Below are 25,200 nucleotides of genomic sequence, written 5' to 3' on the forward strand. Positions count from 1 at the left end.
GGTCAGCACAATATCGTGGGCCGAAGGGCCTGTCATGTGCTGTACTGTTCTATGTTCTAAAGTCAATGATGCAGCCCATGATTTACAGGTCTAAATAAAATCTTGACAGGGGCTCACAAAAACCTAAATGCCGTTAAAAGGCCCATTGTACTTATCCTGAAAGTTTGTGGGCAGCTTAAAGGCCATTCTTCTGCAGGTTTGTCTGAGGCCTCCACCCTGTCAGGTTTTCATAGACCTGCTGTATATTCAGCACCAGCAATTCTTTGGGAGCAAAAAATGCCACAGAAACCTTCCCAGTCCCCTTTAGTTTAGGTTCATGAAGCTCCTGCCAGCTTTGCGTGTGAGCTTTATATCACAGGTATTTCTGCAGGATAGGCTAAAGTTTAAAAATGAGCAGTAATCTAGTGGAATAGATTTCTGTTAGATATCCTGACCTCTTTATCATCCTACCAGAACCCCAATTCGGACACTAAGATGACACCAATTGCCACCTATCATTTTCAACAGGCAAATGTACAGTCTCAATTTCAAATGGGGGTGAAAGGAAATTTTAAATAGTTCTGTCAAAGAATGAAAATAAATTTGGTGTGCAATATTTTTAAATAAAGTGCAGTTTTTACAAACAGGAGTTCACAAATAGTGGTGCAAACTTACCATCAACATATTTTGTTCCATCAAACTCCTTGGTAAAATGGACACCATGAGGCTGAATACTGTAGGCCCGGTTTGCATTATTCAGAAATGTAACAAAAATGGTGTCTCCAACTTCAGCTTTGATTACTGGGCCTTTTAAAATCACAAATAAAAATAGTCATTTTGTTTGCTTTCAAGTAAAAGAAACAAAGTTCTAAGAAAAAACAAATCATATATAATACCAAGTATTCCTAAATGTTCCTCCACTTCTGATCGATTTTTTCTTGTGCTAAAGGTTTCGTCAATATATTCAATGTAGCGAACTTTCCAGTATTCTCCTCCTATTCTGTCACTGCTTCTCTTGAAGAAAATCTCAGAATCACTGTAAGGAATCAAAAGTACACATTGCTTTAATTGTCAAGAGTCTGAAAAGGTTAAAAAAAAATACATTTTCCACTTACAACAATATGCACGAGTATTTTTTAGAATGGTAGAAGTACTTATTGAGCTGTATAAATGGACCTGTCACTTTGAATTCAATACTAGCAGCAGACAGGAGATGGCTGGGAAAAGATGCGTTAGGCAGTTAAACCGACATGCACCAACTTCATTTCTTCACAGCAGCAATGGAAGATTGGCTGGCAGCTGACGTACCTGAAAGAAAGCTGCCCTACAGCCATAACACACAGTGGGTGGGCTAAACAAGGTGATCGTGGGATAACTACGTCTCAGTTGGAGGAAGTCCTGCCCTTGAGCCAGCTAACCTGATGAGCCGACAGCTCTAGCAATCCTGCTGGTGCCAAGCTCAGTAGTGGGCACAGCTGGGACTGTCAGCAGGCTCAAAAAGAAAAGATGAATGTCAGAGCCAGGGGTTCAGGACTTTTTGGGTAGCGAGGGATCGGGTAGCCAAGGGAGCTGGGTGTAGCAGAGTGGGGGGTTGGTTTTGGAACGCAGGAGGGGGTAACATTTTGGTGGGTTTCCATAATGCACATGGGCACCTCCACAAAGAACGTACCCCAGTCTTTCCTGCCTTTTAAACAGTTGTGGGTTTTTTAAATGGCCTGCCCAAGCCAACAACATTATGGCATGGTCAGTGTATTTCCGGGTCAAGTGGATGAAGTGTTGGGTGCTCTGCCACACAGATGAACCAACACGGTTGTGAATGGTACAACGCAGTTTTATTTCAAACATCTATTTACATTGGTAAACTGTTTACGGAGGTTTGATCATGACCCTCGATTCTGTGGACCTATTCCTAATTCAATCATGTAGTGGCACTCAGCACATGGTAAGTGTTGGCCGGCCAGTATACCGCCTCCCGGGCCCTCCGTCTGCACTTCTCGACCCCCAGGTGGCCTTCGTGTAGTTGGTCGAGGACCAGCTTGAGCATGCTGTGTGGAATCACAATCGGGTCCAGCTTTAGAAGGACACCATCAATGACGACCAAGTCGTCTCGGACATTGTAGAACTGCGGGCACTGTCCTTTGAGCCACCCTCCCGTCATGTGGCGCATCACACGTTGTAGAAGGGGGTCGGCCGCAGTCTCTCGGCGAATACGGGCCAGACTGGAGTCGGCAGCTGGCAGATTTGCCGATGTGAAAGCCACCTGCGCCTCGACCTGACAAAGGAACCCCTCCGAATCTGGCGGCGTGCTCACTGCTCTAGATAGGGCATCCGCAATGATAAGGTCCTTACCCGGGGTGTAGACCAGTTGGAAGTCATACCTCCTAAGTTTAAGTAGGATGCGCTGGAGGCGAGGGGTCATCTCGTTTAGATCCTTATTAATGATGCTGACCAGGGGGCGGTGGTCCGTCTCAACGGTAAACCGGAGGAGACCATACACATAGTCATGGAACTTGTCTAACCCGGTTAGCAAGCCCAGGCACTCCTTTTCGATCTGCGCGTAGCGCTGTTCTGTGGGGGTCATGGCCCACAAGGCATAGGCGACCGGGGCCCATGACGCAGTGTCATCCTGCTGTAGGAGTACCGCCCCAATGCTGGACTGGCTGGCATCAGTCGAGACTTTAGTGGCACGAGATGTGTCGAAAAACGCCAACACCAGTGCTGTGGTGAGCTTAAGTTTGAGCTCCTCCCATTCCTGCTGGTGTGTGCGTAGCCATTGGAACTCCGTGGACTTCTTGACGAGGTGGCGCAGAGCTGTCGTGTGGGAGGCAAGGTTGTGAATGAACTTCCCCAGGAAGTTGACCATGCCTAGAAAGCGTAGCACTGCTTTCTTGTCTGCCGGCTGCGGCATGGCTGTAATGGCGCTCACCTTGTCTGCATCCGGATGGACCCCTGACCGGGAAATGTGGTCCCCCAGGAACCTCAGCTCAGTTTGGCCGAAAGAACACTTGGCTCGGTTGAGGCGCAGGCCGTTTTCGTGTATGCGCGCAAAGACGCGCTGGAGACGCTAGATGTGCTCCTGTGGTGTGTTGGACCAGATGATGACGTCGTCCACGTAGACGTGCACCCCTTCGATGCCTTCCATCATCTGCTCCATGATCCTATGAAAGACCTCGGATGCCGAGATGATGCCAAATGGCATTCCGTTGTAGCAGTGATGCGCTAAGCGTCAAGAACCACAAAGACATGTGAGACTTTAACTCAGGCTTTAATATACTACATGGGAGGCTTACCCGACACAGACGACCCCAGACAGAATGGGGCCGGTCCCAGAAGAGGTTCTTATACTAACTCCCGGGGGAGTGGCTAAGGCAGAGCTCTCCGTGGCCAGGTCGGGTTACCTACCAGTGACCGAACCTCTGCAGAGTTACAGTACAATACACAGTATTACAGGGCCACGTTACGCACAACTATTATATACTATGTACAATGGTAGGGAAGTACAGTGGTGTATCACCACAAGCAGAACCTGCCGAAAGGGGTGTTGAAGGTGCACAGCTTTCGGCTGGACGGATCCAGTTGGATCTGCCAAAAACCCTTCGAGACATCCAGTTTCGTGAAGATTTTAGCCCGGGCCATTTCGCTCGTGATCTCTTCCCGTTTGGGTATGGGGTAGTGTTCCCTCATAATGTTGTTGTTGAGGTCTTTTGGATCAATGCAGATCCGGAGCTCGCCGGAGGGCTTCTTAACACACACCATGGAGCTGACCCATGGCGTGGGCTCCGTGACCCAGGCTAGGACCCCTTGGTCCTGGAGATCCTGCAGCTACTGCTTGAGGCGGTCTTTGAGTGGCGCCGGGACCCTGCGAGGTGCGTGAATGACCGGGGTGGCGTCCGGTTGGAGCCGGATTCTGTAGGTGCATGGCAGTGTTCCTATGCCCTCGAATGCCTCCTGGTTGTGGGCGAGGAGCAATTGGAGCGCTGAACTCTGCAACCGGGAAGTCAGATGTGTCGGCTGGAGAGAGAGAGAGTGGACTCGTTGCACGAGGTGGAGAGCTTTGCATGCCTGTGTGCCTAGCAGGGAGTCCTTCAATGAGCCGACTATCTCGTATGAGAGCGTGGCTATGTGTGTGTTGTGTGTCACCTGGAGCTGGCAGGATCCCATAGCCGGGATAACGTTCCCGTTGTAGTTGACCATCCTGCAACGGGACAGCCGAATTGGTGGTTTGACCTTCATGGCGTAGAAGGCTGACCATGCTATGAAATTGGCGGAGGCGCCAGTGTCCAGGCGGAACGTTATAGGTGATAGGTTGACCATTAGGGTGGCACACCATTCATCACCCGGATTGATCGTGTTAACTTGCACTGGCTGGTAGGTCCTGGGTGGAGACATTCGGTTCCCATCAATGACCGCAACACGGAAGGCGTCCCGGTCGTCTGTGACACTGGTCTGGACATCGGCTGGGCACGATTCGTAATAAGGAGGCTGAATGGTCCGCACGTCCCTGCGAGGTTGTCGGAGTTGGGGAACATTGACGGGTTGAGCTGCTTGACATCAGGCAGCGTAGTAGCCCACCTTGCCACAGCGGAGGCATTGTCGGGTTCTTGCGGGACATTGCCGCTTTAAATGTGCGGCTCCACAGTTGCCGCACGTCGTGACGTCATGGCGTTCGTTGCGCCACTGCGCATGCGCGGTTCGGTCTTGCGTCGGGCGCGCCTGCGCATCACGTCCCTCAGTGTTGCCGTAGTTTTTGGCGCTCACAAGCGCAGGAGGCCTCGAAAAGCACGCGAAATGTCCGCCCTTGTCTGGGCCGCGGCGGGCTGGGAGGAACTCGATTGCCTGGATCCGTTCGGCCTCGTAGGGCGCCTGCCTCGCTGATCCGGCCGCGTAGGACCCCTGCCGCGCCGATTTGGCCGCCTGAAATTGGGTATAATGGCTAGTCGCGTTTTCATGCAGGACACAGGCTTCGAATGCGGAGGCTAAGGTGAGGCCTTTTATTTTTAAGAGCTGCTGGCGTAGGGTGCCCGAGGTGACCCCAAAAACGGCCTGGTCCCGAATCATGGAATCGGAGGTGGTGTCGTAACCGCAGGACTGCGCGAGGATGTGGAGATGCGTAAGGAATGACTGAAAGGGCTCATCCTTACCTTGCAGGCGCTGCTGGAAGAGATACCTCTCAAAGCTCTCGTTGAGCTCGACGTTGAAGTGTTGGTCGAGCTTGAGAAGGACCGTCTTGTATTTGGTCTTGTCCTCGCCTTCCGCAAACACCAGGGAATTGTAGACATGGATGGCATGTTGACCTGTCGTGGTGAGGAGGATGGCGATCTTTCTGGTGTCCGAGGCGCTTTCCTTTTCGTTGGCTTCCAGAAAGAGCTGGAAGCGCTGTTTGAACAGCTTCCAATTAACGCCGAGGTTTCCAGCGACTTGCTGCGGCTGCGGTGTGTTGACGGTGTCCATGGCGCAGGATGGCAGATTCCGGAGGATCTTTAGGCAGGTACCAAATTCACACCTGGTACTATGAAGTGTTGGGTACTCTGCCACACAGATGAACCAACACGGTTGTGAATGGTACAACGCAGTTTTATTTCAAACATCTATTTACATTGGTAAACTGTTTACGGCGGTTTGATCATGACCCTTGATTCTGTGGACCTATTCCTAATTCTATCTTGTGGTGGCACTCAGCACATGGTGGATATCTGAGTGGCCTGCAATGAGCTCTGTGCCCTGAGCCGCCTCCTGCTCGAGTGCCCAGGAAGTGTCGTGTTCCCTGTTTTGTACTGTGTATGCTCTTGCCTGTGATTGGCTGTCGTGTTGTGTGTGTTGATTGGTCCGTTGATCTGTCCATCAGTATGTATGTATGTATGTATGTGCTATGATGTTGACCTGAATATCATGACAGTGGATTGTTAACAAGGCCAACTGGCCCATGATTATTTATTTATAAATGGTGGGTGGGCAAATTGCCAATTTCAGTGTTACCGTGGTATGGGGACAGCTCACTGGTGGGTTGGAAGAGTCGCCAACCGTTGTATTTCACATGCTCCTCTGCCGTAAACACATCGTAAAGGGGCTGTAAAATCCAGACCAGGGCTTCCAAGTGTCCTACCGAGGAGAGGTGGCACATTTCGTCCCAAACCTATATCGGACATGCACAGTGCAATTGAGAGTCTGGGTTAAAATTCACTGTGGCTGCGCTCGTTTCCCAGGACTCTGGATGTGTTTAAATTCAATAAGGCGGCATACCTCAGATTTAACAGCTGTAGGCCAAGCTTCCCAGGGCTAAGGAATCGCAGGAGGTGGAGGGCATTGACAACTGCTGACTGTAACATCCACGTGTTTTTCCAGCACAGCTTGTGGGCCAGGAGAAACAGGAGTGCTTGTCCCCAGCTCCCCCAGCTAACCTGCACGCTCCCCTCCCCCTAAGGATTCCACGTGCGCAATCTATTTGCCGCATTGCACCTGAAAGGCAGCGTGGCACAGCAAGAAGATGCTGGGAGATCCTGCTTCCGGAATATAACCGGCTCACCGCGCCTCGCAAGATCTAACGGAGATTTTGTGAGACATCGTGATCTGAATTCTGCCCATGGGTGGGATCACAATTTTACAAACTTGCATGTTAGAGTGAGACAGCTAGTCTCACTCTAACATCCAATTCCCAGAAGTGCCCGAGGGGTTAGGATTGAACCCCTTCAACCTCAGCGACCTCGGGCGAGCACCATTCAATACTGGTCTCCACAAACAGGGACCAGACGGCACTCGTGGCAGTCTCCCAGGGAATTGCAGGTCCCTGGGTGCTTGCCCTCTGGGAAGGTTGGCACTGCTGGTGCCACCCAGGAAACCTGGCAGTGCTACCTGGGCACCGCCAACCTGGCATCCAGGCAGTGTCATCTGGTTGCAGCCTGGCACTTCAGAGGTGCCCAGGTGGCACTGCAAGCTGGCAGGGGCACTTTCAGGGTGTCCAGCTGGCACTGTCAAGATGCCAGACTGGCACTTTGCTCACACCAGTGTTTGGACCCGGGAATGCCGTGCACAGGTGCGGTGGGTCCCCGAGGACTTCATTATAGGTAATTAGGGCTTTTGGGGGTTCAGGGTCGCGTTGGGGGGGGGGGGGGGGGGGTCGAGAGATCGCTCTCTGTACGGAGGAGTTTTGCCAAGCAGAGCTCATCAGTGCAGATAACGTGACTAAGTGCAGGTTCATTGGGCAGTTCCTCGCTTAGGCCCCAAATCAAACCAGAGTCCCGATAGTGTGGTGTTTCTCGGCACTGCGAGCATTTGGAAACATCCAGATAAACGCACCGGTGCCAGGACTCTGTTCCCATTCGGTTAGATTGTGCCCTACGTCTCGCACCCTTCCCTGATCGTGCCCCACGTCTCACACCCTTCCCTGATCGTGCCCCACGTCTCGCACCCTTCCCTGCCATGATCAGCTACCACCGGTTCACTAATTCCTCCTGCAGTGATCCACCCAACTCCTCCTGTTCCCTGCTCCTGATGAGCACCATCAGGTTTCCCCTCCTGGCAGCCAGCCAACCACACAATCTGGCTGGCTGCCATGCAGGAATTTGGCAGAAATCCCCTTTTCCAATGCCTTTGAGTTTAATGACAGTCACCCCTATTCCTTTTCTACTTCCTTATAGATACCTATAAATTACCATAGTGAAGAGGATTCATCGGAGATTAGGGCTGTAATTTTTGAATAGACTTACACAATTGAATGTAGTTCCATAAGGAAAAGATTGAAATAGGCCGGGTTTCAAAATGGTGAGGTGCAGAGATGCTGGAGCTACAGGCAAGTCCTTGCTTTCCTCCACATTAAGATAGGTTTGTTTTTAAATTTACCTTTTTGGTGACATATTAATCTTACGGAAGGGTGCAGAAGCAGGCACCACGTCTCCAATTAACTTCATCCTTTCTTCGGCGATGGCCAGTGTTGCAAGTCCAGCATCTGAACCTATATGATGATAGACCCATTTCTGGGTTTAGATAAAGGAGGTTGGCACTCCCCCCACAAATGGTGCCTCACTCCTCAACCGCCCCCCCCCCCCCACCCCCAAATGGTGCCTCAGTGCCCGTTTTCTGCTCAAAGAGGTCCAGTTTCACCTAGTGATTTTCGTTTTGAGAATTGCATGGTCATCAGTAAACCTGTAGATGGAATTCTCTGCCCTTTCCAGTGACATATTTAGAGGTGGGGATGGCATTTGATAAGCAGACGAGTGGCAGGTGAGCACCCCACCAATTTCCCACGCCCACCCCGATTAAGTTTAGCATGGGAAGGCCCACGGTGGACTTTTCCACTTCACCGTCAATTGAGGCCTTAAGTGGACAATTAATGACCAGCGTTAATGACAAGCTAGTATCAACCCAATAGCAAGCAGGCTTGTTGCCACGGAGGGAGCACCAGAGTGAACCTGTGCTGGGTGCTTTCAAAGGCTGCATCACCTTCTTCTACTGTCTCTTATAAATACAGTTTTGCCACCTCTTCTTTTCCCTACTTATCTTTTTGAAATATATTGGACGGGATTGGGCATCGGCGGGGGGGGGGGGGGGGGGGGGGGGGGGGATCCTCCGCTTCGCCGGCACGCATTGACACCTGCGGATTTCCCAACGGCGTGGGGTGTCCACAATGGGAAACCCCATTATCCGGCTGCGGGGACACACGATCCTGCTGCCAGCAGGGCCGACGCCACACCAAAAAACGGATGCGGAGAGATGGGGTATCCGCCCGCGATACCCTGTATAGTTTAAATCCCAGTCCTGATTTTTCAGTGACTCTGTAAACCTTAATCTATCTGGCTCCTCACAACATATTATTGCCAAAAGTTCCTCTCTTTCATTATGGACATGGTGTTCAGACAGTTTTATTCATTTTAAATAGCAACTCCACCAGGCAGCACGGTAGCACAGTTGCTTCACAGCTCCAGGGTCCCAAGTTCGATTCTCGGCTTGGGTCACTGTCTGTGCGGAGTCTGCACGTTCTCCCAGTGTCTGCGTGGGTTTCCTCCGGGTGCTCCGGTGTCCTCCCACAGTCCAAAGATGTGCAGGTTAGGTGGATTGGCCAGGCTAAATTGTCCTTAGTGTCCAAAGAAAAAATGGTTAGTCGGGGTTATAGGAATAGGGTGGAGGTGTGGGGATAGGAGGGAGGTGTGGGCTTGGGTAGGGTGCTCTGGCCAAGGGTCGGTGCATACTTGATGGGCCGAATGGCCTCCTTCTGCACTGTAAATTCTATGATATCCTCAATTTATTCTTAACTGTCTTTTAACACTCTAGCTCTATTTATTCCCTGGACATTTATAGGCTTGCTCCCTTACATCGTTCCTTATTCCATTTATATTTAAGCTCATTGATGTAATTTCAATAATTCCCCTACCCTACATGAAGTCTCTGCCACCTTTGTCTATTTACCCTTTCCACGTGGCCACTGGTCCCATTCCATTGGTACAGCTCCTTCCTATCCCAGCAATGGTGGTAGCACCACGTGCAAAGGCATACCTTTTCCAACACCAGCTCTTTAGCCACTTGTTAACACAACTGTCTGGCCTGTCTCTATGCCAATTTGTTATAAGTTTGTTTATAAATTTGCTGTATATATGAGGTAGCAGGTCTAGAAGGTTAAAAAGTGCACATAGATTTTTAATCAGTATTCGAGATTACAGATTGATTGATTTAAAGTACCTTCCCTCTGCATCTAGTGGTTGACCGTTAAATAGGTTCCTGGTTGTGGGACCGTATTTCCACAGCTCCATTTCAGCTGCAATGTAGTACTTTCTCTCTTTACCGGTGAGTGTAGTTTCTGAAGAATTGTGCCCACATTCCTCCACAACAAACAATGCCTGCATGCCAGCTAGAAAACACGACGAGGAAATGCAAATCTTAAATGTTAAAACTGCACCACAATTCAGTAAGAGAAACAAAATAGACAAACCTTTTCTTCTGAGAAGCTGCCTCTCAATGTTATAAAACCAGAAAATGCTGGAAATACTCAGGCCAGGCAGTACCTGTAGAGAGAGAGAGACAAAGGCTAGATGTTATGCAGAGGCCGGGGCACCGCTGCTCTCACCTCCACCAGAGCCAGCTGAACTATGTTACTATGGGCAGAATTGTCTGCACCTGCCAGCAACAGGAATCGTGGTAGGCAAGAAATCGGTTTCCCGACAGCGGGATAACTGCAAATTTTGTTCTCCCAATTTTCATCTATTGAGTTGGATGGCCAGCCATGATCATGATGAATGGCAGAGCAGGCTCGAAGGTCCAAAAGGCCTCCTCCTGCTCCTATCCTCTATGTATCTATGTTAAACTAGAGATCGACTGGAGCAGCTGTTACCTGGCGGTGGTTTCCACGGGAATAGATTAGGTGCCAGAGGCCAACACTCCAGGTAGGCTTCGTGACTCCATATAGAAACCCTACGGTGCAGGAGGCCATTTGGCTCATCGGGCCAGCACCAACCCTCTGCAAGAGCACCCTACCCCACTCTATCCCCGTATCCCTACCTTACCTGCACATCTTTGGACTGTGGGAGGAAGCCCACGCAGACACACAAAAAACGTGCAAACTCCACAGTCACCCAAGGTTGAAATTGAACTCTGGTCTCTCATGCTGCAAAGCAGCTGTGCCAACCCCTGTGCAGCTATGCCACCCTCCTTGCTTGCCTATCTTCAGCTGCAGCTGTCCCGTGAAGGCCACCCCCTCCACAAATTATGTCTAGGCTGCGAAGGATGTTTTTATTTTAAAGTTAAAAATGTTGGAGGATGTGCCTCAAAATGAAGGTGCCACAACTCTCACTTACCGGAAAAGACCAACGTTTACCTCTTCAATGGAACAGCAAGTCTGCCCTTTGGCAAATAATTGGTCAAATTGGGGTAAGTCACAGCCAGATGACTGTTCGCAACACAAGGGGCAAAGTCAGACTTCTGAAGCCTGCAGGGAAATTCTGTCCATTCATTCTGTTTTTCTCCCCTTCAGATTCTGCCTAACCTGCTGGGTATTTCCTGCATTTTCTAATTTTAATTCATATTTCCATCATCTGCAATATTTTGCTTTTACGTCTTGCTGGGATATGGTCCTACAATTGTCAGAGCACCTCTTTACCCAAACCATTTTTCACCACACAGCTATTCAATGAGGTATTGTGATGATATCTTTCATCACAATCTATATACAATATATTCCACTAGGAATCACTTCAAGGCAAGAAGGAAAATGGTCCATTGGCTCACTTTTCGTTATCATACGAAGTCAAGATCAGATTATACCAGATCAGATTCCAGGGGACCGGCAGCTCTGGGGTTGCTCCCGTTGTTTACACAGCTGGATCCAACTCCGCTATCTCTGCAGCAGAAGACAGAGCCACAAAGAATGGCCAACAATTTTAAGATCATAGAATCATAGAATTTACAGTGCAGAAGGAGGCCATTCGGCCCATTGAGTCTGCACCGGCCCTTATAAAGAGCACCCTACTCAAGCCCACATATCTATCCTATCCCCGGAACCCAGTAACCCCCACTTAACATTTTTTGGACACTAAGGGTAATTTATCATGGCCAATCCACCTAATACGCACATCTTTGGACTGTGGGAGGAAACCGGAGCACCCGGAGGAAACCCACGCAGACATGGGGAGAACGTGCAGACTCCGCACAGACAGAGACCCAGCCGGGAATCGAAATTGGGATCCTGGAGCTATTAAGCAACTGTGCTAACCACTGTGCTGCCCAAGATACGTGGATTGGGTTGGGGAGAGATGATAAAATCTGAAAAATCAGAATCCCTACCCACCCTTTCTCAATTTCAGCTTTAACAGAGGTGTCTCGGTGAATGGGCAACTGACCTGCTTCAGGGAGGTGGGTTGGTACCTTAAATATCACAATGAGGTTGTGGACCCCATTGTTATTTACCTTGTCTGACTTTATCTATGGGTTGTTAGTTTTTCTGGGTTTAAGGGAACCAACACATCAGCTACACCCAGGTGAGGGCAGACAGATCCAGGTGAATACATTTACACTGACCAGCTGGATCGAGTGGCCTGTTTGGACAACCCCCATGGATCAGGCAGCAATCAACTCCCCAGGCCTCCCCAATCCCATTCCAGGCATCCAATTCCCTTTCAGCCCCCTATATGCCCACCCCACATCTATGCTTCTGAACTCCTCCTGACTATCCAATCCACACCCACCAGTCCAGACCTCCGAAACCGTACATCGAAACTTCGGATTTGCCATCTACCACTCTCTCTGACCCTCAAGAGTTTGGCAAGATTGGTAATCATAGAATGTACCGTGCATAAGGAGGCCATTCGGCCCATTGAGTCTGCGCCGGCTCTTGGAAAGAGCACCGTACCTATGCCCATACCACCACCCTATCCCCACACCTCCACTCTATCCCCGTAACCCCTTCTCACCTTTTTTGGACACTAAGGGCAATTAGCATGGCCAATCCACCTAACCTGCACATCGTTGGACTGTGGGAGAAAACCGGAGCGCCCAGAGGAAACGCACACACGGGGAGAATGTGCGGACTCCACACAAACAGTGACCCAAGTCGGGAATCGAACCTGGGACCCGGGAGCTGTGAATCAACTGTGCTAACCACTGTGTTACCGTGCGTGCAATCAGGAAGGGAAGATAGTAACATAGTGGTAATGTCACTGGACCAGTAATCTAGAGGCCCAGGTTAATGCGCTGGGAAGATAGGTTCAAATCTCTCCCTGGCAGCTGATGGAATACAAATTCAATTAGTTAACTTTTTTTTTTTACAAAATCTGGAATCCAAAGCTAATCTCAGTAAATTGCCAATTGTTGTAAAAACCCATCTGGTTTTCTCATGCCCTTTAGGGAATGAAATCCTTACCTGGTCTGGCCTATATGTGTCTACAGACCCAATGAAATGCACTGGCAAACCATTCAGTTGTACTAAACCACTACAGAAAAGTCAAAGAAGAATAAAATGGGGTGAACCACTGGAAACAATAATGGCATAACCAGCCATCTAACAGCAGGCTGGTGCCAAAATTGGGACAAGTTTCACAGAGTAGTCACACAAAAGCCTGACTTAGTTATACTCATGGAATCATACACTGGCTCGCAACAGGACAGACCCAGCACCGACGGTACCACAGCGGTACAGTCAGGATGGATGCTCTGAAAGTCCTGAACATTGACTCAATGAAATTACATGGTATGAGGTCAAAAATGGGCATAGAATCTCCTACTGCCTACTCCTACTGATTACTGCCACCCATCACATGCTCTCCCCTAACCTCAGCTGATCAATCAGTGCTCCATGTTGAATACCACTTGGAGGAAGTTGCAACAGCACAGAATGTGCAATGTCCATCACCATATGTGGCACCATTGCTGGAAGAGTCTTGAGGGACATATTTGATGCACTGGTCCTGTGCCAGGTGCAGAGGGAACCAACAAGTGGGAAAACCTACTAGACCTTGTCGTCGCCAATCTGGCTGTCACTAATGCAGCTGTCCAGGAGAGCATTGGTAGTGATGACCACAGCACAGTTTATGTGAAGATGAAGTCCTGACTTCACAATGAGCATATTTACCATCGTGTTGCATGCACTACCACCGTGCTGAATGGGATAGATTTTGAACTGATCTAGCAACTCAAAGTGGGCACCCATGAGGTGAAGTGGACCATCAAGAACTGCAGAATTCTATTCAATCACAATCTGTAACGTCATGGCCTGGCATGTCCCTCACTTTACCATCAAAAGCAATCCAATGGATCAACCCAATTCAATAAAAAGTGCAGGAATCCATGCGAGGAGCAGCACCAGGCATACCTAAATATGAACTGTCAACCTGATAAACTACAATACAGAACTACTTTCATGCAAAACAGTGAAACCAGCATGCAATAGAGGCAAATTATCCCACAATCAACAAAGCTCTACTGTCCTACCACATCCAGTCATGAATGTTGGTGGACAATTTGACAACTAACAGGGGGCCAAAAATATCCCCATCTGCAATGGAGGCGGTACCCAGCAAATCAGTGCAAAAGGCAAGGTATGAGCATTCGCAACTGCCAATTCAAGACATCAAGAAATGGCTGAAGGCACTGAATACTGCCAAAGGCTATTAGTCCTGACAAAACCCAGAAATAGTACTGAAGTCTTGTGCTTCAGAACTAACTCTACCCCGAGCCAACTCTTTCAGTATACCAACAACACAACCATTACCCTACACTGGTAAAATACCCAGGTACATCCAGTCCCTAAAAAGTAGGGCAAATCCAACTTGGCCAATTACTTTCCCAATTATCAGCAAAGTGCTGGAAATAGTCATCAACAGTGCTATCAAAGGAAATTTACACAGCAACAACTTGCTCACTGATTGTCAGAAGTGTTCCACCAGGGTTCCTGACCTCATGAGACTTGGACCAATCATGGACATAAAAGTGAAACTCAAGAAAAGGAGTTGAGAATGACTGCCCTCGACATCAAGGCCGCATTTGATAGAGTGAGGCATCAAAGAGCGCCTGGAAAAATGTAGATCAATTAGAAACAGAGGGGAAACTCTCCACTGGTTGGTTGGAGTCATACCTAACACAAAGGAAGATGCTTGTGGTAAGAGACCAATCATCTCAGCCCCAGAAGTTCCCCAAGGTAGTGCCTGAGGACCAACTACCTTTAGTTACTTCATCACTGACCCTCCCTCCATCACAAGCTCAGAAAGGGGGAGGTTCACTGATGATTTCACAATGTTCAGCACCATTACAATTCCTTGGATACTGAAGCAGTCTGTGTCAAAATGCAACAGGCAGGAATAGCATTCAGGCTTGGATTGAAAAATGACAAGAAAGGACTTCCGGTTGCGGCGATGCCCAGCTAAGCCGCACGTTTCGGCGGCTCCAGCTCAAACGGACCTTCGGGCTCTTTTAAGAGCCCCAACGGGGAATTTTTTCAGGACGAAACCCGGTGTGGGGTGAGTTAACAGGGAATCCCCCCCAACGAAAGAGAAAAATATCGGCGGCGGTGGCTACATCGCGAAGAATCCTCGAAGATAGGGACGGGAGGAAAAAAGAAGCAAGATGGCGGCGGAGAAAGCCCAGGCGACATGGGGGCCCGATCAGGACGAATTCTTAAGACGGTGTGTGGAGCTACTTAAGAAGGAGGTGCTGACCCCGATGCTACAGGCAATTGAGGGGCGTAAGGAGGCACAAAGGACCCAGGAGACGGAGCTCCGCGTGGTGGAGCAGAAGGTGACGGATAATGAAGACGAGATCCTGGGCCTGGCGGTCAAAACACAGACGCACGAGGCGCTCCACAAAAAGTGCATTGAAAGGATTGAGGCCCTAGAAAATAGAGCACGAAGGAAGAACCTTCGGATCCTGGGTCTCCCCGAGGGAGTGGAAGGAGCAGACTGCGGGGCTTACGTGAGCACGATGCTAAGCTCGTTGATGGGAGCTGAGGCCCCTTCGGGCCCCTTGGAAGTGGAAGGGGCTCATCGGGTCCCTGCGAGGAGACCAAAGGCGGGAGAACCACCTAGGGCGACAATCGTGCAATTTCATCGCTTCAATGATAGAGAAGTGGTTCTGAGATGGGCCAAAAAGGTACGGAGTAGTAGATGGGAGAATGCGGTGGTACGGGTGTACCAGGATTGGAGTGCGGAGGTGGCGAGAAGGAGAGCGCGTTTTAATCGAGCCAAGGAGGTGCTATACAAGAAGAAGGTGAAGTTCGGGATGCTGCAGCCGGCGCGATTATGGGTCACGTACCAGGAGAGACATCACTACTTCGAAACGGCGGAAGAAGCATGGACCTTTATTAAAGACGAGAAACTGGATCGGAACTGAGGGACTGATCTTAGAGGGAAAATGACACTGTCGATGTAGATAGGGATGTAAATTGGGAAGGGGGGGACACTAAGAAATGTGGGCGCCGGTGGGGGGGAAAGAAGAGACATAGGCAGGGGATGAGGAATGGGAGTGGGGCGGTAGAGGGAGCTGCGCCACAAGGGGCGGGACAACTACAGAGAATATGGGGCCTACTGTCCTTGTTCCCGCGCCAGAAAGGTGATGGCGGGAAGATAGGCGCAAGGTAGATGGGAGTTCCCCACACGGGGGGGTCAAGGAGTGAGCGGGAGAAGCCGGGGTCAGTTGAAGTCAGCTGACTTTTGGAAGTAATATGGGGGGAGCAATCACGCTAGATGGGGATCTAGCAGGGGGGGGCGGGGGGAAGATAACTGGGTTGCTGCTGCAGAAATCAAAGAGGAACTGGTTAAAGAAAGGGTGGTCGGGGCTGGAATGCACCACCTGGGGAACGAGTGGGAGCGCGGAATCGGGACGTGGGACTGGCCTAGAGAGGGTGATGGCTAGTCGACACGGGAAGGGGGCAGGTAGCCCCCCAGTGCGGCTGATCACGTGGAACGTGAGAGGCCTAAATGGACCGATTAAAAGGGCCCGTGTGTTCGCGCACTTGAAAGGACTGAGGGCAGACGTGGCCATGCTTCAGGAGACGCACCTGAAGGTGGCGGACCAAGTTAGGTTAAGGAAAGGATGGGTGGGACAGGTGTTCCATTCAGGGCTGGATGCAAAGAATAGAGGGGTGGCCATACTGGTGGGGAAACGGGTATCATTCGAAGCTAGGAGCATTGTAGCAGATAGTGGAGGCAGATATGTGATGGTGAGTGGCAGACTGGAGGGAACGGAGGTCGTGTTGGTTAACGTATATGCCCCGAATTGGGATGATGCGGGATTTATGAAGCGGATGCTGGGACGTATCCCGGACCTGGAGGTAGGAAACTTGATAATGGGGGGGAGACTTCAACACCGTGCTGGACCCAGGGTTAGATAGATCTAGATCTAGGACCGGAAGAAGGCCAGCAGCGGCCAAGGTGCTTAAGGGGTTTATGGACCAAATGGGGGGAGTGGATCCATGGCGATTTGTTAGACCGAAAGTCAAGGAGTTCTCCTTCTTCTCCCATGTTCACAAAGTGTACACCCGGATAGATTTTTTTGTTTTGGGAGGGTCGTTGATCTCGAGGGTGGAAGAAACTGAGTATTCAGCCATAGCTATCTCAGATCATGCCCCACATTGGGTGGACATGGAAGTAGGAGAGGAGAGGGAGCAGCGTGCACTCTGGCGATTAGATGTGGGATTGTTGGCGGATGAGGGAGTCTGTGGAAGGGTGCGGGGATGTATCGAGAGATACCTGGAGGCCAATGACGACGGGGAGGTCCGAGTGGGAGTGGTATGGGAAGCACTAAAGGCAGTGGTCAGAGGAGAGCTGAACTCCATCAGGGCCCACAAAGGGAAAACAGAGGCCAAGGAAAGGGAAAGATTACTGGGGGAGATTTTAAGAGTGGATAAAGAATATGCGGAGGCCCCGGAGGAGGGACTATACAGGGAGAGACGACGACTCCAGGCGGAGTTCGACCTTCTGACCACTAGGAGGGCGGAGGTGCTGTGGAGGAAGGCACAGGGGATGAGATAGGAGTATGGGGAAAAGGCTAGTCACCTGTTGGCCCATCAGCTGTGAAAGAGGACAGCGGTGAGGGAGATAGGGGGAATTAGAGATGAAAAGGGAGCTACGGTGCGGAGAGCAGGGAAGATAAACGAGGTGTTTAAGACCTTTTACGAAAGACTTTATAGGTCCCAACCCCCGGAGGGAAAAGAGGAGATGCGGCAGTTTTTGGACCAATTAAGGTTCCCGAGGGTGGAGGAGCAGGAGGTGGAAGGCCTGGGGGCACCAATTGGGGTGGACGAGGTTACCAAGGGGCTGGGGAACATGCAGGCAGGGAAGGCCCCGGGACCGGATGGGTTCCCGGTGGTATTTTATAGAAAATATGTGGACTTGCTGGCCCCGCTGTTGGTGACGACTTTTAACGAGGCCAGGGAAGGGGGGACTCTACCCCCGACAATGTCGGAGGCGACGATATCGCTAATTTTGAAGCGGGATAAAGATCCGCTGCAGTGCGGGTCCTCTAGGCCTATTTCACTACTAAATGTGGACGCCAAATTGCTAGCAAAGGTGCTGGCAACGAGGATAGAGGACTGTGTCCTGGGGGTGGTGCACGAAGACCAGACGGGATTCGTAAAGGGGAGACAATTAAATGTCAACGTGCAACGGCTATTAGGGGTGATAATGATGCCCCCAGCAGAGGGGGAGGCAGAGATAGTGGCGGCAATGGATGCAGAGAAGGCATTTGATAGGATGGAGTGGGAGTATCTACGGGAGGTGCTGAGGAGGTTCGGGTTCGGGGACGGGTTTGTTAGCTGGGTCAAACTCCTCTACGGGGCCCCAACGGCAAGTGTGGTCACGGGTCGGCAAAGATCGGAGTATTTCCGACTATACAGGGGAACAAGACAGGGATGCCCGCTATCTCCATTACTGTTCGCGTTGGCAATTGAACTACTGGCCATGGCGCTGAGAGACTCCAGAAAATGGAGAGGGGTGATTAGAGGGGGAGAGGAACACCGAGTGTCACTCTACGCGGATGACCTACTGCTGTAGGTCCGTCACGGACCCAGTGGGGGGGATGACAGAGGTCATGAAGATATTGAGGGAGTTCGGAGATTTCTCGGGATATAGGCTTAACATGGGAAAGAGTGAACTTTTTGTGATACACCCTGGGGACCAGAGTAGAGGGATAGATGGCCTGCCTTTAAGGAAAGTGGAAAGAAACTTTCGATACCTGGGGATTCAGATAGCCAGGAGCTGGGGAACCTTGCACAGACTTAATCTGACACGACTGGTGGAACAAATGGAAGAGGACTTCAAGAGGTGGGACATGCAGCCACTGTCATTGGCGGGTAGAGTGCAGGCAATTAAGATGATGGTCCTCCCGAGGTTCCTATTTGTATTCCAATGTCTCCCTATACTGATCACTAAGGCCTTCTTTAAAAAAATAGACAGGAGCATCACGAGCTTCGTGTGGGCAGGGAAAGTTCCGAGGGTAAGGAGGGGGTTCTTACAACGTAGTAGAGACAGAGGGGGACGGGCGCTGCCGAATTTGGGCGACGACGACTGGGCCGCCAATGTGGCGATGATCCGTAAATGGATGATAGAGGGAGAGGGAGCGGCGTGGAAAAGATTAGAGAGGAAGTCCTGTAAAGGGACGAGTCTAGAGGCGCTGGTGACGGCGCCACTACCGTTCTCACCAAAGAAATTTACCACAAACCCAGTGGTGGCGGCAACATCAAATATCTGGGGACAGTGGAGGCGACAGAGAGGTGTGCTGGGAGCCTTGGTGGGGTCCCCAATTAGAAACAACCATAGGTTTGCCCCAGGGAGGATGGATGGAGGTTTCCAGAGCTGGCACCAGTTGGGAATTAGGAGGGTGGGAGATTTATTTATAGATGGGACGTTTGCGAGCTTGGGAGCGCTGGAGGAAAAGTATAAGCTGCCCCGGGGAAATTTCTTTAGGTATATGCAGGTGAGGGCGTTCACAAGACAACAGGTGAGGGAATTTCCATTGCTCCCGACACAGGGGATCCAGGATAGAATGCTCTCAGGGGTGTGGGTCGGGGAGGGCAAGGTGTCAGAGATATACCGAGAGATGAGGGAAGAGGGGGAGGAGCTGGTGGGCGAACTGAAAGGAAAATGGGAAGAAGAGCTCGGGGAGGAGATAGAGGAGGGTCTGTGGGCTGATGCCCTAAGAAGGGTAAATTCCTCTTCCTCGTGTGCCAGGCTTAGCCTGATTCAATTTAAGGTGCTGCATAGAGCACACATAACGGGAGCAAGGTTGAGCAGGTTCTTCGGAGTGGAGGACAAGTGTGGGAGGTGCGGCGGAAGCCCGGCAAACCACACGCATATGTTTTGGTTGTGCCCGGTATTGGAAGGGAGTGACGGGAGTGATCTCGAAGGTGGTGAAGGTCCGGGTCAAACCAGCCTGGGGGTTAGCTTTATTTGGTGTTGCGGATGAGCCGGGAGTGCAGGAGGCGAAAGAGGCCGATGTCGTGGCCTTTGCGTCCCTAGTAGCCCGGCGTAGGATTTTACTCATGTGGAAGGAAGCGAAACCCCCTGGACTGGAGGCCTGGATAAACGACATGGCGGGGTTCATAAAATTGGAGCAGATTAAGTTTGCGCTGAGAGGATCGGCTCAAGGGTTCACCAGACGGTGGCAACCATTTCTCGCCTACCTAGCGGAACGTTAGAGGGAAGATAGATGACCAGCAGCAGCAACCCGGGGGGGAGGGGGGGGAAGTTTCATTTTATGTTATTTGGTTAGTTTACCATGTTAGTTAGTTACTCTTTATTAGATTGTAGTTATCATGTTACTTGTACTGTTAACTTTTCTTTTTGTTTGATGTGTAAGGGGGAAAAAAATTGTGAACGAAAAACTTCAATAAAATATATATATTTTTTTTTTAAAAAGAAAAATGACAAGAAACATTCATGACACACAAGTGGCAGGCAATGAACATCTCCAACAAGAGTGAATCTAATTATCTCACCTTTACATTCAATGACATTACCATCGCTGAATAGCCCACAATCGACATCCTGGGGTTTACTATTGACCAGAAACTGAACTGGACTAGCCATCGACATCCTGGGGGTTACCATTGACCCGAATCGGAACTGGACTAGCCATGAAAATACTATGGCTACAAGAGAGGCCAGAGGCTGGGAGCTCTGCAGTGAGTAACTCACCTCCTGACTCCCCAAAACGTGCCTGCGACCTACAAGGCACAAGTCAGGAGTGTGCTGGATAAGTGCAGCTCCAACAACACGCAAGAGGCTCAACATCATCTAAAAGCAGCCCGTTTGACTGTCACCCAGCCACCAAAATTAAACACTAAAACACAGTAGCAGCAGTATGTACAATAAAAAAAGATGCACTGTAGCCAGGTCTCCTCCAAAACCCCTGACCTCTACCAGCTAGAAGGGCAAGATAAATGGAAGCCATGATGTGGAGATGCCGGCGTTGGACTGGGGTGAGCACAGTAAGAAGTCTTCAACACCAGGTTAAAGTCCAACATGTTTGTTTCAAACGCTAGCTTTCGGAGCGCTGCTCCTTCACCCGAGAAAGGAGCAGTGCTCCGAAAGCTAGTGTTTGAAACAAACATGTTGGACTTTAACCTGGTGTTGTAAGACTTCCTACTAAGATAAATGGACTCATGGGAACACTACCAGTTGAGGGTTTCCCTCCAACTCACAAGCCATTCTGACTTCAAATAATATCATTGTTCCTTCACTGTCGCTGGATCAAATCCTAGAACTGCTTCCTAACAGCACTGTGGGTGTACCTACATCAGAGGTACTGCAGTGTTTCAAGAAGGCAGCTCACCACCACCTTTCCAAGGGCAATTAGGGAGGAGTAATAAATGCTGGCCTAGCCAGCAATACCTACATCCTGTGAAATAGTCATTTAAAAATTCCCCAAGTTGAGCCCTTTTCCCCCCTCCCAGGATCAATGCCCGATCCCACCCAACAATGACACCCCTCCCCCTTTTCCCCCCACTATCGTTTCACCCACTCCGACATGGACCTACTTTGTCATCTGGCCTCCTGTTCATTGTCCATTGGAAGCCAAGCCTATCGATCAGACTGGCTTCTATGCATGAGCCTGATCAGTTTGAAACTCCAAAGGGTGCAGGGGAACCCCGATGTCCAGGTTCGCTACACCTTAGCAAACCCATTGCTCCCCAACAGGTCAGCTGTATTAAAATCCAGGCCAAGGTTTAGCAGCATAACCAACAGGAGCCATCTCACATTCACTGGGCTACTGGAATCTAACTCCACAGTGCTACCAAGATAAATCGCAATCAAAACATTGTTTTAAATAAAACATCTCAACCATTAAATCTTCTTTCACGTTCCGAGCAAATAAAATGTAAACCGATCCAGTTAAAGATAGAAAGTCAGCTTCTCACCTTTAATATGGTCATTCACTTGGCAGCTTAACAACCATTTCCCCACATTTCTAGAAACCATCTCCACCGTGACAAAGGTAGCTGGGAAAAGACTGATGACATCCACCTTATGACCCTTGTTAATGAGAGTCTGGCCATGAAAATAGACTGAATGAATATCAACTTCATTTCCTATTGAAAACAAGTGCCAGGAAACAGGCTGACCGCTGCACATGTTCAGCCCAGGTAAATTTCCAAAAAGAAAGCCATTGATAGCTGAGGAGTTAAAGCAGAAAGTTTAAAATGAGGCCTTGAAAAGAAACATATTAAACCTCAAAACACTAGCAAAATAATTTTGAAAACAGATTGGTTCCCTTGCTGCTTGTTCAGTCATTCGAGCTCCAAGTTTATGCCATGATTTAGGAATGCATGAAGTCAGATTATTGCGTGATTTAGCTACGTTACGATCCCAGTTGATGTTAAAACTGGATGGGAAGATTCCAGAATAGTATCCCGGCTCAAAAGACCGTAACTTTTACTTTTGTTTGTAAAACTTGGAGGAACAGAGTCACAGGACTGCCAATTAGTTTTAACAACAAGAAAAAACATTTATTAAACATGGAAACTTGAAATATAATACAACACTCCTTTACTCTCCTCTTAGCTTCACAATTACACAGGTTTTCATGTCAACGCGTATGGCAAACCATATCTTAAATTACAAGAGTCTCAGCAACACAATGTGCCTTTAAACACACAAGATGGCTGTGGTCAAATACATTCTCCACTCTAAACCTGAAGTGAATGTCTGTGGTTTTTCTCCTCAGAATCCCAGCAGGGATTGTCACATGAGAGTTTCCAAACTCCATTCCCCAAAAGAAACTTTAAATCTTGTTAGTGATTTACATTAATGAAATCCAGCCTAGGTTTCACAAATCACACTTTTAAGCAAAGTTTCTGCTCCACTTTTAGCAGCAAATCCAGTCCAGGATTTACACCAATCTCTTCAGGATTTCTTTGTCTTGACAGCGGTATGAACTGTTCACAATTGTGTTAACTCTTGATTCCCAGGCTCTGGTAAAAAGGTATCAAATGTTTCATTTACCTCTGAAGTCAGCTGTCCCACTTTAAATCTGGTTATTGCAACTGTCTCTTTAACTCTTTGTTTACTCTTCCTTAAATTCTTCTGATAAGTACCTTTGCATCTGTTCTCTTAACTCCCATGATGTGGAGATGCCGGCGTTGGACTGCGGTGAAGAACACCAGGTTAAAGTCCAGGTTCACCTGAGGAAGGAGCAGTGCTCTGAAAGCTAGTGATTTGAAACAAACCTGTTGGACTTTAACCTGGTGTTGTAAGACTTCTTACTGTGCTCTTAACTCCAGTCATGTTAGAAATTCTCTCTGTCCCAATTCCATGATTTTCTGGACTCTAACTGGTTATTTAGAAAAGCTTGCATCTTTGCAATTTTCTTGTCCCGTCTAACTTCTCCTGGCAACATTGAGAGATGTTCACTCCCTGAGTATTCACAGTGTCAAGTCTCAAACTGCAATATTCCCAGCTAAAACTAAGAACAAAAGGCTTTTTTCCCTTAAAAGGGCCTCCTGCATACCTCTGCTGGCCTATTTACTCTTCACACCGTAGCCCTCTCTAAGCACAATAGAATCACAGTGGGAATTGAACCCAACCCCCACACATACAAACCATCTTTCTCCAGTATCTAACTATAGCGTGCACTTTTCCCACTGTGTGTACCCAGAGCCGATCTGGGTGCACCGCGTGAATCGTGATAGACCCCCAAATTGGGCTTCACGCCAGGCGCATAACCCTGCAGAAGTCACACGACCTGTGGCACCCAGCATGATCTCGATCAAGCCCAGCGATCATATTTAAATAAACCATTAGGCTCATTTACATTGTGTATGTTGTGTTGCCCTTTTATGTATTTTCTTTTATTCCCTTTTCTTCTCATGTACTTAATGATCTGTTGAGCTGCTCGCAGAAAAATACTTTTCACTGTACCTCGGTACACGTGACAATAAACAAATCCAATCCAATCCAATCCAATTTAAATATGCGCAGCCCTGTTGAGGCCATATTCTCCCGGTGTCTGGGAGTCACCAGCCGCACCTAGGAAGCTTCAACCGGATTGCTGTCCACAAGCGGAGGCTAGTCAGGATAGCCACTCAGGGAATCTTTGAGCACCCCTTCCCCAGAGATACCCTAGAACTCCACTGGCATCTGGGCATCTTGGTAGCTTACCTGGCACTGCCAGGGTACTCTGTTGAAACATCCAGGTTGCCAGTGCCCGGATGCCAGGTTGACACTACCACAGGTCAGGACCTGAGGGGGGCCATGCTCATGAAAATGAAAATCGCTTATTGTCACAAGTAGGCTTCAATGAAGTTACTGTGAAAAGCCCCTAGTCGCCACATCCCAGCGCCTGTTCGGGGAGGCTGGCACGGGAATTGAGCCGTGCTGGCCTGCCTTGGTCTGCTTTAAAAGCCAGCTATTTAGCCCAGTGTGCTAAACCAGCCCCATGAAAGGGGGTCCTCAGCGACTCCATAGAGGGTGCGCTCATTTGGGCATGAATGCCCATGTTTGCGAGGGAGGGGGGCATTATCCATGAGTGAGAGGGGATAGATCGGGACACCCTTTCAAAACAGCGCCCCGATCTCCGAGGAGCTGGACTCGCCGGCGAGCTCAGCTCCCCACTGCTGAAAACATTTCTAAGTGTGGGATTGAAGGGGGAGAAACACCCCAAGTCCCAAGCAAATAAATGTGGGTGAATACCGATGTGGATCTTACCCACAATGCTGGCAGGAAACATCCTGGGTAGGTGGATTGGCCACACGAAATTGCCCCTTAATTGGAAAAAATTAATTGGGTATTCTAAATTTTTAAAAAAAGATTGTGATCCGGATTGTCCCATCAAGGCTGCTGGGAATCACATCAAATTTTCTCGCCAAAAATGACACATTTCCATTTTTAATTAAATCCACGTTACATGATGCATTTCTTTTCAAACTTAGTATTAAGACGCTTAGTAAGCGTTTAGCAGGTAGATCGGTGAAAGAGACAAGGAGGGGACAGTTGGGGTTGATGAGGAGGCAATAATGGGCAAGTTGCTGAATCTTTGGTGAATATCAAGGGACACACAGCTATGGGGCGGGATTCTCTGGTCTTCTGCCAGAATCGGGTGCAGCACCGCTTTTGCGATGCTCCGCCCCCTCCAAAACGGCATACTCTTGCTGCAGGCCGTATGGACGGCTTCAGGGCGTTACCTGAGGCCCTCCCTGTGATGCTCCACCCCCGACGCCGTGGGTCTCTCAGCATGGCAGCTGCGGACTGAGTCCAGCGCCGCCACAGTCAGGGGGAGAGCCGATCCGTGGGCAAGGGGGCTTTGGCAGGGGCTGTG

At 49.5% G+C, this 25,200-nt stretch overlaps 1 protein-coding gene across 4 annotated transcripts in view; it reads right to left on the reverse strand.

Annotated features, from left to right (window-relative positions):
• Window positions 1-25,200, reverse strand: part of LOC140391683 (ferroxidase HEPHL1-like) — a 190,649-nt gene that overhangs the window by 104,335 nt on the left and 61,114 nt on the right. For all 4 annotated transcript variants that reach the window (XM_072476424.1, XM_072476423.1, XM_072476422.1 and 1 more), the window contains 4 exons: window positions 21,806-22,060; window positions 9,649-9,817; window positions 876-1,015; window positions 655-786 (listed from right to left, as the gene is read on the reverse strand). In XM_072476424.1, coding sequence (XP_072332525.1) covers window positions 655-786; window positions 876-1,015; window positions 9,649-9,817; window positions 21,806-22,060 — 696 coding nt within the window. The remainder of the gene's footprint in view (window positions 1-654; window positions 787-875; window positions 1,016-9,648; window positions 9,818-21,805; window positions 22,061-25,200) is intronic.

The sequence above is a fragment of the Scyliorhinus torazame genome, chromosome 15, assembly GCF_047496885.1.
Source record: "Scyliorhinus torazame isolate Kashiwa2021f chromosome 15, sScyTor2.1, whole genome shotgun sequence".
NCBI classification, from domain to species: domain Eukaryota; kingdom Metazoa; phylum Chordata; class Chondrichthyes; order Carcharhiniformes; family Scyliorhinidae; genus Scyliorhinus; species Scyliorhinus torazame.